Source organism: Mycena indigotica, assembly GCF_014461135.1.
Source record: "Mycena indigotica strain 171206Taipei chromosome Unknown Mind.scaff0018, whole genome shotgun sequence".
In the NCBI taxonomy this organism is placed as follows: Eukaryota; Fungi; Basidiomycota; class Agaricomycetes; order Agaricales; family Mycenaceae; genus Mycena; species Mycena indigotica.
In genome coordinates, this window is record NW_023503017.1 from 743,209 (window position 1) to 757,683 (window position 14,475).

General features: G+C 46.6%; 3 protein-coding genes across 3 annotated transcripts; 2 read left to right on the forward strand and 1 right to left on the reverse strand.

Annotated features, from left to right (window-relative positions):
- Positions 1 to 5,071: 5,071 nt before the first annotated feature.
- On the reverse strand, positions 5,072 to 6,214 carry MIND_01412500 (uncharacterized protein; the record flags this gene model as incomplete). The annotated part of the gene is made up of 3 exons (XM_037370519.1): positions 6,124 to 6,214; positions 5,180 to 6,072; positions 5,072 to 5,125 (listed from the first exon to the last, which is right to left on the reverse strand). Exons 1-3 carry the CDS (start codon positions 6,152 to 6,154, stop codon positions 5,072 to 5,074), a joined length of 978 nt encoding a protein of 325 aa, XP_037213111.1. The 5' UTR covers positions 6,155 to 6,214.
- A 1,300-nt stretch (positions 6,215 to 7,514) lies between these two features.
- On the forward strand, positions 7,515 to 9,147 carry MIND_01412600 (Cytochrome p450; the record flags this gene model as incomplete). The annotated part of the gene is made up of 10 exons (XM_037370520.1): positions 7,515 to 7,707; positions 7,771 to 7,879; positions 7,929 to 7,978; positions 8,026 to 8,144; positions 8,196 to 8,511; positions 8,561 to 8,639; positions 8,687 to 8,705; positions 8,755 to 8,932; positions 8,982 to 9,015; positions 9,072 to 9,147. The coding sequence occupies 10 exons, from the start codon at positions 7,515 to 7,517 to the stop codon at positions 9,145 to 9,147; spliced, it is 1,173 nt and encodes a 390-aa protein (XP_037213112.1).
- Positions 9,148 to 12,172: 3,025 nt separating this feature from the next.
- MIND_01412700 (MYND-type domain-containing protein) lies at positions 12,173 to 14,245 on the forward strand (the record flags this gene model as incomplete). Its single annotated transcript, XM_037370521.1, has 4 exons — positions 12,173 to 12,251; positions 12,302 to 13,624; positions 13,682 to 13,823; positions 13,878 to 14,245. The coding sequence occupies exons 1-4, from the start codon at positions 12,183 to 12,185 to the stop codon at positions 14,243 to 14,245; spliced, it is 1,902 nt and encodes a 633-aa protein (XP_037213113.1). The 5' UTR covers positions 12,173 to 12,182.
- Between the last annotated feature and the right edge of the window lie 230 nt (positions 14,246 to 14,475).

Sequence of the window (14,475 nt, forward strand, 5' to 3'; positions counted from 1 at the left end):
CCATCATCAGACTCTGTAGATTTATTGGCTTTGGCTTTGGCACCTCTCTTTCTGTCTTTCTTCTCTCCACTATTCTTCTTATTGTCCTTGAGAAAACTCTTCATAACAGTGCATTCATCTGTATTATGAGAGTTGGTTTTCCCATGTTTCAGACAGTATTTGGTGAACTTGGCATTGGAAGAAGCCAGGGATTTGGCAGAAAGAGCAGACTGTTGCTATCTGTAGGTTTTCTTCCTAAAGCAACCAATCTAGCACGGACATTATCTAGAGTAATGCTGGTACCCAGTGATGTTGTGATGTTATCACGGATACCTGTCCAGTGAGCATCTGTAGGCAATGTACCTAAGAGAACTAGTGGCTGAAGATCAGGAGAAATCCCATATTGAAGGGAGGAAAGTCTGTTGAAGAATCCCACAACTTGGGATATATGTGTCTCTATAACAGTACGTTCCACAATCTGTGGGTCTCCTTCAATCACCAGTTTGGTGTCAAAGAGATCTGAGAGAATTCCAGCTGCAGTTCCTGCACGATTTTCCGCTTCAAAGCGGACACGTAATTTGGCCCAAAGACCAGCAGCACTAGTATCATTGTGATATTCTCCTGATAATTCATCAGAGAGAAAACTATGGATAACACCTAAAGCTCTGCTGTTACGTTCCTCTGGTTGATCTTTAAATGGAACACCTGTAGCAGTTGACCCAGCAGTAGGCGTTGCAGCAGGGACTGCAGCAGTAGCATCAGCAGGAGTTGTAGCCTGGATAACTGTTGCTATCAGAGTGTAGACACCAGAAGTACGAAGTTCATTTATAGCTAAACGTTTGAATGCAGGCCAATCAGAAGCTCCAGCCAATTTGACCTTAAAAGTCTCCATAGCAAAAAAACCTAGATGGTGCAGAATATTTTCTAAATGCTTCTAGCTTTAAGAGCGAGCAGTGAGTCTTGATAAGAGCAAGTATGTTGTCAGAGCTGTAGCGCTCCGGGGCCCATAACCTGTCAAAATCTGTAAATGTGCGGAAAGCGCAGTAACCTCAGTCTCCCGCTATATGGGATCAAAGACTCTATTAACTACCTGTAAATGCGCGGAAAGCGCAGTAACTAAGTACAGTAAGTAGTTATATAAGTTAAGTAAGTAAAGTAACATACCCTCAGTCTCCCACTATATGGGATCAAAGACTGAGGGGCAACGGAAAAGAGATGTCAGTATATATGTAAATATAATGTACCTGCTGACACTCCCGGAACTCCCACGGAGATCACTATCACGGGCCGGAGGCCGGGGCGGACCGCCATCAATTCCTGACACCTAGCAGGTGGACCCTTAGAGTTTCTTCTCTTTGGATCCTCCCCTGCTAGGTCAGCTTCATTTGTATTTGCTTACCAATGTTCACGCTTTGGATCCTCCCCTGCTAGGACCTTGATCTCAGGCCTCCGGGGTTGCCCTTACAGTGATATCTTATGTACATCAAACATGGTGAAACCGACACTGAAATCCTTGTACAAAGCAAATCAGCAGCAGAGAAATGCAGATAGATTCTCTTTGTTTCTATCTGCATTTCCCCACTGCTGAAACTATAAGTTTACAGCATAATGAAATGATTGTTGAAATTTCAAGTTTTTTCATTGCAGAAATTGTGATTAATACTGTTCGTATGTACCTTTGAGAAATTGTAACAGATATTGTATGTCCAAGCACACCAGGGATTCACGCACAAATGGTGGCCCAAAGCAGGACTTTTTTGTGAGAAAAGCAGTGCCAAATGGGGGCCAGGCGTTTGAAACAAAATCAAGGCTGTGGATTTTCCACGTACGTGACTCAGAAACTACCAAATAAGGTAGTTTCCAGGTCACGTGCGGGAAATCAGGGCCCGTGATTTTCCTAAGAATCGGCCCCCAGTATTTGGGCCTGTCTGCTACAAAAAGTCCAGCTTTGGGCCACCTTTTCCCCAAAAAACCCGGATGTGAAGGGTCTGACCTCTGGGTAGACCCTACAAGTTCAGTCTTCAGCTACAAATACATGATTACTATGAATGGGATAACAACTTTGTCATGACTTTACACAAACTTTCTAATAAATATTACCAGATTGTAGAGACCCTTAATACATGTTACTATTCAGTTTAGACTTAGGCTTCAAAGTCAATAGTTAAGTCAGAAAATGCAAATTACTAACCCAACTCTGAGTTTTCAAAATAGTGGTAGGGTTCATATCTTAATGAGTTCTTATCTGTTCCTAACATGTTATATATGACTCGGAGCAGGAAGGTGTTCAATAGGCCTACAAAGTGGTATTCAACATCAAGTTCATTGCATGGCCTGTCTAACCCAGATACTGAGCCTTGGCTAGTGCTCGCTAGTGCTGTCAATTTAATATCTAATCATATGTTGGCTTAGAAGGGCTATTGCTAGCATGTAAAGGCCTTATTAATGTTCCACAGGCTAACCTATGACCACTCTCTGCACTACTTAAATTAATCATCAACCATTATTGTTGATGCCAACAGCTGATAAACAACCCCGGATCACACACCCAGCTGAGGCCATAGCCTAGGCCAAAGCCAGCTGAGTTGGCCTGGCCTGGTGATTTACAAGGCCAAAGCCAAGGAAAGCTGGGCTAAAGCCACGGCTTTCCAAGGCCAGAAGACCACTACTGTCAAAATACAGATATGATATGCATCTTGGCATATCATATCTGTATTTTGGGCATAAAATGAGTGATAAAGGGTTTGAATCACATTCACTCTAGGAGGGAGTAAAAACACTTAAAACTCACTTAAACTCACTCAGGATGATGTTTGGAATCCAGAAAGCTTGAGAAAAGGCCCCAAACCCTCACTTTTTCACCTATCAAAATGATACAATATGATATAGCCTTCGGATTTAAGCATCATGTCTGTATTTTTGATGATATATTTGTCAAACCCTGGGTTTAAAAACCCTTTTTCTTCGCCCTTTAAACCTTTTATTTTGGCCCTGGTTGATAAGATAAGACAAGGAGGAGATAAGATGGACGATAAGATGGTGATTGGATCATCAGATGTCGATGCTGATGTTGATTGACAGCGTGGAGTTACTCTTATATTAAGCAGATGTCGTGTGAATGTATGCACATGTTTGGCGCAGGCCTTAGCAATTCATTTGCTCCACATTTCCATTTTTGGAGTCACTGCTGTTAAAACCCCAATTGGTATCAAATGCTGTAAAATGTGACCAATCCTAATTGGGATACAAAGCTGTACATGATATATTGCACCCAGTACCATAAAAACATTATATGCAGGGCTATTTACCATGCTGATACCTTGATATGTACTAAGCACTCTCAATTTTCCCACAAATCAATGAGTAAGGAAATCAATTTTACTGAGTTGGGTTGCAGTCTATGTAAACCAGATATTTGTGCAGGTTATTGTGCACCTATTCTGTAATTAGTGGGATTTCTTTCATGATTGGAAATCCACTTTCTTCAACTATATTCAAAGCTGGGGCGTAGCCCCAGCCCTGTCTAGTTGGACATGAGGCAAACAGCACATAAAGGCATGGCTAAAGTATGATGTCATTGCCTCTCGTATTAGGCATGGTAAACACATGGTAGTAGTGTATATAAGTAGAGTAGATTTCGTCTTGTACCCCAGTCTTCGAATTCCATCATCTTTACGATATCCTTTCACGGTGCTTCTTGCTTGCCTTCACTGGCCAACTGGCATCCTCTGAATTGGTGTTGTTTGTGACAATATTCAAAATCTATCAGGTTGTATCATATTATTAAATAGCACTAGCCTTGGCCACTCCCCAATCACTAATAAATGCCACAAAAGTCCAAGTATCTAGCTTTTTTTAAATTAGGAATGCCTCATAGAGGTAACACATATAATTTTATACTATCCTGGTCAGTTACAGGTAAATCCACCGAGAAAAGCAGTGTAAATATGAATAAATGTTTGTGAACACCTTAATCAGCAAAATATTGATCATCTCTAGATCTGTTGTACCTTACATACTGAGTCCTAAGGCTCCAATCATTTCCTATCCATTATTATTACTCTTATGTTAAGCAGATGTCGTGTGAATGTATGCACATGTTTGTTGCATGTTTGGCATTAGCTTTGACAATTGATTTGCTCCACCCTTCCATTTTTGGGGTTACTGCTGTTACAGTCCTAAATTGGTGAGAAAAGCTGTAAAATGTGACCAATCCCAATTGGGATGCAAAGCTGGAAGTGATGTCTTGCACCCAGTACTGTAAACAAGTTGTATCTAAGGTTATCTACAAGTAGATATTCTCAAGTCACCTACAAATTGAGAAATAAGTACACACAGTTTAGTGACTTGGGTTGCACTTAACATATAATAGCAACAGATATTTAAGAAGGCCATTGGGTATCTGTGTGCCATTCTGTAGTTAGTGGCAATGTTCTTAATTCAGAAATTTATATTATTCAAGCAACATTAAGTTCAAAGCTGGGGCGTAGCCCCAGCCCTGTCTAGTATACACTAAAAGGCTGTCTTATATTAGGATATGGATAGTATTGAATTAACCCACTATATTGTGATAATTGTGTAGACAACTTGTTTGATATTATTATTTGATATATTATTATTTCCATAACATAAAAAAGAATTGCGCAAAACGCGAAAAATATAAAAATATATGTCGGGGAATACTTCCCCAAAGTGACCACCATAGTGAACGAACGACTTGCCTGCGATTTTACCTAGGCCGGGCGGTAACGGTAACCGCATGCTCAGAAATGTGGCTTACATTCCAAAAAGGTTTCCGTAGATCATCCCTGCGACGGAAACGGAAATGCGACAAAGGCGGCGACTGGTCGAACGTCCACTTCGTATCGGCATGAGTAGTATTTCTCCACAGGCACAGTTGGCTGCAGTTTACGTGTATGAAGAATAAACGAAGTCTATGGACATTGGGATGTGAACCCTTGGAGTACTACATATATGTGGACATTCTGTGATGCACGAACATTACTATTACCCTGCGATGTTGCGTTCAAGTTGATGAGTTTACGCCGAAAGTTGCAACGTTGCTGCCAGTGGAGGAGTGGGCTGCGCGAGCCTAGGGCAGTAGCACCGGAATCGCGGCACATCCGCAAAAGATATAAGTGGAAACCTATCACAAGATCAACGACATCATCAAAGGAGCGAGGTACTAGTAATGACATACCATATATGTTTGGTGGTGGTATCCCTTGGAGTCCCCTACCAGCACGCGATACGCGCAGTAGAACAAGGCCGCTGTCAGGAGAAGCCCGTAATACCAGGCGAGCGGGTGTGTCGAATATATCAGCCGCAGCTTCCAGCAGAGCAGCGGAGACGCTGCAGTGACCCCAGCCATGACCCACGGGAACTTCTTTGGGCCCAGAAGTATCGGCAGCGTGCGCCGCCTGATCATTTTGTCCCCCACCACATCCCGCATGTCCTGGATGTTGCCCACGATGCCGACCATGACGCTGAGGAGGACGTTGAACCGGCGGACCGCAGGCGTGAGTGCCGCGCCAAACTCCCATGCAGCGCCCAGAATAGTTATTGTGCCGACGGTTAAGAAGACGACGTTCTTGGTGAGCCAGTGCTTATCGCCGTGCAGCCAGGTGACGAATATCGTGCAGCCCACCCAGGTCGCGGCCCAGCGGAGGACGCCCCACCGTGACGCGAGGAGGAGAAATGCTGCGGTGGCCGTGTACCAGCGGACGTAGGCGCCCGGGAGCGATATGCGCCCGGACACAATCGGGCAGTCAGGTTTGTTGATTTGGTCCTCGGGGACACCGGTGATCTGGTTTGCGAGCGTGAACGAGTAGACGAAGACGATGAAGTATGTCATGGACCGCGCGAGGGAGACGACGACGGTCGCCGGCGGTGGCGTGGCCTCCAGAGCGCGGAGCGCGCCCGCAGTGTAGAGGGTGCCGGGGATAATGGTGGTCGAAAAATCGCGCCAGGTGCAGCCAAATATGACGACGAGCTCGTGCACGATGGCGTCCCACAAGAACGAGAAGCCGAGGATAGTCTGGCCTTCTTGCTCCAGGTAGAATTGAAGCGCGGGATCGACTCTACGCTTCGTTTCTGGGAGGACCACCGAATTTTAGACAGAAGAAGGTCACGGCAGTTACATACCTGGTCTGTTGTCGATCTGCGCTAGGCTCATGTCTGGAAGCGCTTTGGGTCCTGGTCGCTGGGTGCTGGTCTGCGCCTTCCCCGGGTCATCACCTTATATGTGGTGAGCTTCGAGAACAAGGAGACCCTCAGAAGCTACTTATCGGAATCATCACCCAATCCACCTCGGCAGTTGGATATCTGCGACCGCTTTCGACTCATGCAGTGCTTATATCGGAGACAGTCAGTCCGTTTGTGGTCCACGACGTCCGTGAGCTGGCGAATCCGAGGCTTGCAGATAAGGAATTGATATAACGACTTCACAGGGATCGACAGCCTGAAGAAGAGTCAAGTTAGCACGATCCCTTCCTCTTCGTTTTATAAAGCGACGCAACAGCTGGCATATGTGAGCCTGATTCCCGCCCTGAGCTTGGCCAGACCAGCCAGTTTCTTCAAATCCGTCGAATATCGAGCGCAGACCGGCCGCCGCAGGTTACGGCGTAGGTTGGGCGTAGGCATCTGCCAAAGTTGTATCTTTGAAGGTGGACGGACTTGAATAGCTTGAATGCATCCGAAATGAACGCAGGTCAACGCATAAGCGCTGAAGAGCGCTTGAATTTGAGTCCGAGGCCACATATCTTGAGCGACAGCTGGGTTTGCATCCAAAGAGGGCGAGAAGAAGCGTCATAGATAGTCTCAGAGAGGCCGAGCAGCCCACAGCATTCTTCTCCGAAGTCCGATGGCCGTCGACGACAGAAACGTGTCGGCTGACTAAGCTATCGAAGATGTGACTTGGCGATGTGACTTCTTTTGCTTCCGACGTTGACAACAAGTCGCTGGATGTCCGCCCCAGCCGGTCAACGACGGTGCTGCCATTATGCTAGTACACAACCTCTCAACCAAGTCTCTGAAGCCCTCGTCACGGTGGTTATCGTTCGTGAGTACCTTTTTCCTTAACAAAAAATCGGTCGCTTATACGACTAGTAGCATACAGTGTTCGCCATGCTCATGGCCACAACTCGTGGCATATACTTGTAACCTCCCGCAAGATCACCGGAGAAACTTGAATGAAACTGGACGACGGCCATTCCACGACACTGGGAGACCAGTGACAATGATTTCATACAAGTGGGCCGGACACCGACAAGCGCCTTGCTCGCACTGGAAGGTCTGAGTTGGTGTCATCAATGTCAGGGCGGTTCGTGGCCTTCGCCTTCTTTTGGTTAACAGGCTGAATGACCTTTGAAAGCTTGAATTTTCGTGTTTATCTCCCCGCCGGAGGACAATAGCGCCGACCGCATGCACGGTACCGTTGTCCCAACTTGAAATAGTATTCAAACTCGCTTTCCGACGGAACAGGCCACCCACAATCCGCCGCAGCCCCAGGCTCCTGAGCCGCTCCTCGAACAGCGATGCTACACCTATCTTCTCCCTCCTTTCTCCTCGTTGCTGGGATGCTTGTCGGCTTGCTCCACTTATCGCGACGCCGCCGCAACCGCCTCCCTTTGCCGCCGGGACCACCCAAGCTTCCGCTTCTAGGAAATCTGCTCGACATGCCGGTCAGCTCGGAATGGGAGACGTATTGGCGGTGGAGTAAAGAGTGCAGTCAGTCCACTTCCAAGTTCCGACTTCGTCCCCTAAAACTCCTGCTGATTGAGCATCGGTCAGACTCCGATATTATCCACCTCGATGCCGCTGGAACATCTATCGTTGTTCTCTCCTCCATTGCGGCGACTACCGATCTTCTCGATAAGAGGTCGACCTTGTATTCAGACAGGTGCCCATCAGACGCTATTATTGGCTTTCAATTTCTCACCTTCGTTAAGACCACGGCTTCCCATGCTTAATGAGCTCATGGGCTGGGACTTCAATTTTGGTATGCCCATGATATACTGATGGCTTTGGTACAGGACATGATTCCAGTGTTGCTCTATATACCGCGCTGGGTTCCCGGAGCAGGTTTCAAGCGCATAGCTCACGAATGGCGCAAACTCTCCATAGCTCTGGTCAATCAGCCATTCGACGAGACGAAGCGACAACTGGCTCGTTAACCTTTCATACCCCGAACCTGTCTTCTGATCTTATGCCTCTAGGCCACTGGGGATGCGCCCCCATCGTTTACATCTTCACTGCTCACCGCAACAACCCCCATAGAGCATGAAGTCATCAAGAATGCCGCTGCGACCACCTATAGTGCCGGTGCAGACACGACTGTTGCTGTTCTGGGCAAGTTTATGCTTGCGATGCTTGCGAATCCAGAGGCACAACGCCGAGCTCAGTCGGAAATCGATGTTGTCTGCGGCGGGAGATTACCAGGCTTCGAGATGTTTAAAGAGTCCGATACAACCATGCCGTTTGTTTCGGCCATTATAAGAGAGCTGTTCCGCTGGCAGCCAACGGTTCCTTTTGGTAGGCGGCTGTGCATTATTTTCACCCAACAAAACTCACTAGTCTCCAGTGCCTCACTTTATCGAGACCGAAGATGAGTATCGAGGGTTCAGGATTCCGGCGCAATCGATCGTTGTTGGGAATATTTGGTGAGTATTGGCTGGATTCACCTATTTCTCTTTCTCATAACGACAAGGGCAATCCTCCAAGATGAAGTGCGTCAAATGGGCGGCCCTTCTCCACTGTTCTTACTTACTCTTGCAGGAACGATATCCCGACGCTAAATCTTTTGTTCCCGACCGCTGGCTCCTTCCTTCAGGCGCCCTTAATCCTGAAATGCATAGCGACACCTGGCAGTTTGGATTTGGGTTCCGGACGTCGTGTCTGCGCGGGGCAATATCTTGCGTTGTCGTCCCTGTGGATAACCATTGTTTCGATCCTGGTGTCGTTTGACATCAAGCATGCAGTCGACGAGAGCGGAGCCATGGTAGAACCTCCCAACGAGTTTGTTGAGGGCTTGATCAGGTGGGGTTATCACTAGCGCTATTGTGATCTGGACACTGACTAAGTATGCTGGGCAGACAACCGGTTCCATTCAAATGCTCCATCAAGCCACGGTCTGTAGAAGCGGAGATGACAATTAGAGAGACTGAATAGAGGCAGACAATATATTCATTTTTCTGTGTCGTTCAGTTATAGGAAGGTCTTTGGTCACTTTTCCGGCTTTGCAAATGACGTGTGCCACTGGGCTGGCAAGTGTGGCTTGGTATAGGGCTGTTGAGGCTTGTGTAGTTGGCGCGCCTTGACGTGGGAGTAGTGTGTAAGCGCACATGCCTTTGGGTGGTGGACCAAACAGCACTGGGCTGTTTCCACAATTTTTTCCCTGTGGAAAGTGAGGTAAAAAATTTGAAATTTTTGAATAAATTTTTTCTAAGTCAAAATTTGAACTTTTTTTGGCAACCTTTACCTGAAAAACATCAAAAAAAAGCTTCAAGTTTTTTCCATAATTGTTACTGAGAAAAATGTCAGACTATATATAGAGAGAGAAAAAATTAAATCTGCTTAATATAAGATTAAATTGTCAACACTTGCTAATAGGGGTGCTTAATTTCTAGGGGTTGAGCAAGAGGGAAACGTAGGATATAATATTTTTGTTGGGTGCTGACCAAATAAAATTATATTATGTTTGGGAGATAATATATTATAATGATATCATATTCAGAGCCTCAACACAATAATAGATATTTGTAGTATAGTATAATCATATTTAAATGCAAAATACAATTATGTTATGAATGCATTCAACTCTAATTTAGTATGCTTATCCTATATAAATTTGACCTAGTTGCCATATGAAAATTCTCCACTGTGAGGGCAACTTGCTTTCAGGCCTCTTTAATTCCCTTTAGACCTATGTAGAAGGACTCTCAAAACACAATCAGGGACATTGCTCAGAGGATTAAGCTGGTCAGTGCCTAGTAGAAACTTGATCATAGGTCCTACGCTACTGTAGTATTTTACTCAGTTCGTATGTCACGCGTCACACAGGCTATAAAATTCGAAATTTTTGCTCAAATTCCTGTCCCAAAAAGGTAATTTATGACATTTCCGGGCGCCTCCGGCGCCAAGAACTTCCTAATTAGGAAATAATTCGAATTCCAATTTTCGTATCAGATGTCACACCATTTTTGGCATTCGAATTGAGTAAAATACTACAGTATATTCAAAGTGATTATGATTTGAAACTCATTTTTACCATAGTGGTAGTACATTGCTTCAAAGTTCATGGAATGACTATACATTAATTCACTGTATGTGACTGTATGTCTAAATCAGACTAAGTTTAGTCATATTAGTAGGCACACAGATTGGGAAAATGACTACCACAATCCACCTTACTATATTTGAATATTCTGTGGCCACTATATAGTATAACCATAATATAATATAATATAATATATTCAAATATAATTATATTCAAGTGATCCACCAAAAGCATAATATATTCATAATATTCTGACTATATTCAATATTTAATCAACTATAATATAATTCTGGCCAGCACTATTTTTATTAAGTGAAATTTTCCCAGCAGCCAAATGGCTAAGTTTTCTCCCATACTCAGCCCAGCCATTCCCACACATGGATATTTTGCTCAATACTTAACATATTAAACTTGGCTCTTGCTTCTATAGAGCAGCATGGGATGAGTGACCTCTTTTTGGATGTCCTGGCCACCTTGCTCAGGCATGATAAGGGCGCAGAGGGAAGTGTGTTGGGTGTGAAGGATACAATACAACTGATATATTTTAAATATATCAGTCAAAATACGGATACGATCCATAGTTTCAGTGTGTGTATTATATCATATCAGTTTAATAGGAAACTTGAATCATCAGTGTAGAAATCATCTATATTGAAGCTCACCAGTTTCTGCTAGCTTCTAGGAGCACTTCCAAGGGGGGTTCAAGATCCTTATCAGGCACATGGGGTAGGGGGGGGGTCCCAGGGGGTAACAAAAACTTTTTGTATATAAAAGATTTGGGCCTTATATGGGTGTAAAGACACTAGAAATATAGTGTATACACTGTACTTTCTATAGTTCACAACTCTCATACTTATATCCATATACCCCCAGGCCATGAGCTAATTTCAGGCCCATGAGCTTGGATAGCCCACTCTGTCATAGGCCCATCATCAGGTAATAGATGAGAGGTGAACATGTTGAAGAGTTAATATGGCCTGCCATGTATGTTTGAAGATTCCAGGTACATACATACATACACATATACACATGCACATATATAGAAAAATTTGCAAAAAAAAAAAGTTTCACAAAGATTGAATTTTTTATCCCACCTTTTGATCGCATCAGTGATCACATGACGCGAATCGTGGGAACATATTACCCGATATGGCAGGAGGGGGGGGTCCCCCAGGGGTCGGAAAAAAACTTTCCGACCCTATATCCATGATTCGAGACTTGAACCCCCCTTGAGCACTTCTGCATACTAAAGTGTACTTTGAAGGTAAGTGGGACCTCTGATGGCGTAGTTTAATATCTGTGATACAGATATGATACGTGGTTGAAGCTGCCGATACGATACCAATAAAATATGATATACCATTTGGCTATTGTATTTGTATTTGGTCGGCACTAAATGATATGTGGGACCTGAGTGTGGGCAAAAATTGGCTGCTTGGCTGCTGGTTGGCTGCTGGGGAAATCTTGCTTAATAAAAATAACATATCATTACTGTAGTAGTATTTTAATCAATTCGTCGGTCACGCATCACACCCACCTCAAGGCAACCAATTTTTTCATCAGTCATGGCTGTCGGTCAAATCTTGGGCCGGAAACCCTTCCTAAAGTGCACCCGTTGACATGGGAAACTGTGACATGGCATGCAATGATGCGGTGGTGGTGGTATAAGCAGTTTGTAAAAAATACTACTGACAGTTCATACTTATGCTCTTGCTCGACCTCCAAGAAGTTGAGCACCCGGGCTCCATCCTGAAGCAACTCATGTATATTCAACAGGAGGAGTAAGTATTGGGCAGGGTCGAAAATCGAAATTGTTGACAATCTGGCCGGATCTGGCCGGCCGGATCTGGCCCGCGTGACACCCCATCATCCCATCGCGTGACACCCATCGCGTGACATCGGCAATCGGGGGTTCTCTCCTCCCATCATGTCCCGGACGGTGCCACATCCCGACTTGCAACTCGCGCGTCTGGAGTTACTCCCTCTTCGCCCCCGCGTAAGGCCTTTTCATCGACGCGTGCTTGGTCGTAATTCCCGTCCCTTTAGCTTCTTGCGCGACGCGTATGTGTGCGCGATTGCCCCCACAACGCCATCGAGGCATTTAAAGCAATCCTAGACGAGCTTCCCCCGGGCAGCCGCGAGGCAACGCATATGTTACCTGCGCTCTTCTTCCTCATGGACCCGGCCAACATTCCGCCCGCTGAAGAGGTTGCGGAGCTGGCCCCGTCGGCGGAGGCGGCGATGGCGGACGGGGCGGCATACCTGGCGTTCTTTCTCGAGAAGGTCGACCCGATGAAAACGGCGGCGTATACCGCACTATGGCTCCGTCTTTTACTGTGGGTAGACTTCTTCAACACCTACGGCTCGGTTGTGGCAGCGACTCGAATGCGGCTGAGCCGAACGTTCGTCCGGATTTTCATGGTCCATGGCGCCGATGCCTGGGTCACGGATCTCAGGGGCCTCCAAATTCCCTCCATTTGGAACGACCGGCGGTTCTCCTTCCTCCTGGGACAAGAACTTACTGCGATTTTCGAGAGCAAGAGTATCGCGCATGAGCCCATTTCTCTTGCCGTCGAGGCTCGCGCTCTGATATTCACGTTCATCGATCTGAGCAGGCACAACGGGGTGTACGACATGGATATCCCACTCTTCCTCGAAGGTGCCGGCGGTGCACGACGGTGGGGTATGGCTTTGGGCCGGGCCCTCCGTACAGTCACCCGTCTTTGGTCGGGGCCCAACCGCCAACCGCAGACAGTGACTGAACACACCATGACTTGCCTTGATGTGTTTATTCTAGCTACGCGTACCACGGTGAATCTCCTAGGCGACGACGACGACGACGACGACGACGACGAAGACGACGACTATGGCAAGTTTATTGGTGCATTGAGGGACGCCAATTATGCTGCTGGGCTCACGAGTGCCCTGGGTATCCTTGCACTGCCTCCAAGCGCGACGGTTGACGAGGATATCTATCAAGAGACCCAGCATCAATGTCTTTTACTCTTGAGAGTATTCCTCACTTCGGAACCGTCCTCGGGCCGCCTGCAGTCTGCCGCCTCACGCGGCCTCCTCTCTTCTTTGGTGGCACTTGCACGCTCGGCCAGAGGTTACACGGATTTCGAAAACAATGTACAAGAGATTATACGCGACGTTCTCCTCCCAGAGCTTGTGGACCCACAAATCGTCAAGGGGCTCGCCGATGACATCCGCGACAATAATATTGAGCAGTCGCTCCATCAGGTGTCCTCCCCCGAGCTCCGGTATTTGCTCTCCACCCTCATTACCCGGGTTAAGCCGCAGGCCGAGTATTTACTCCTCTGGAACATGCGGGAGGAGCGCAATCATAGGCTCTGTGATGGAATCGGAGTGCGTTGTTGCAGCTTATTTTATCTCTTCGTTACCTAAGTATTGCAACCGTGACAGTGCCCCGTTAACGACAAAAAAGAGCTACGTGCATGCTCTGTCTGTGGCTTTCGCTACTATTGCTCCCCAGCATGCCAGCGGTCCGACTGGACCACAGGTAATCACCGAGAGATGTGCGACAAGTATTGTGACGCAAACACGGGTCGGTTGTTTAGTCTCTTGTGAAGGATATCATTATTGAACCCCACATTGGCAGAACTACAGGACTGGACCACCCCCACCAGCCGCTCCTTTGTCCGCTTCCTCATGGCGCAGGAGTACTCGCGGGATCACTCCACCGCAGCATTGGGGCGGCCTGCGGTTGCTGTATTTGATTACCGTGACCGCCAGAAAAACCTCGGCTCGGACACCGCCGATCCCCGCCCGTTTGTGTCGGGTGCATACTTCACTAGCCTACGCGACGCTGCGCCACTGCTAGAAGGCATCCTTGACAACAACGTGTGGGCGGACTACTGCGCGCGCGCGACAGCGGACGAGGGATTCGGAATTGGGTGGAACATCTGCATCACGCAGAGGCAAAACAACCAGCTCGCTTATATCCATCGCGTGCTGCGGATGGCCTGAATGACTTCTCGGAAATCTGTCAGTGATGTCACAGTGCAGGTTACTTGGGCCTCAATAATTCAATCATGTTCCAGTATAGCTGCAACTTGAAGCTGAGGCTTGGCTGAGTTAGCTCCATCGTTTATTATTCAATTCGTCCTGCGTCCGAGTCAGATCGACAAGTCGAGAAAACTCCGCAGTAAAGTGTGGTTCATCTAATATATATATATATATATTAAGCCTCAGGCTGT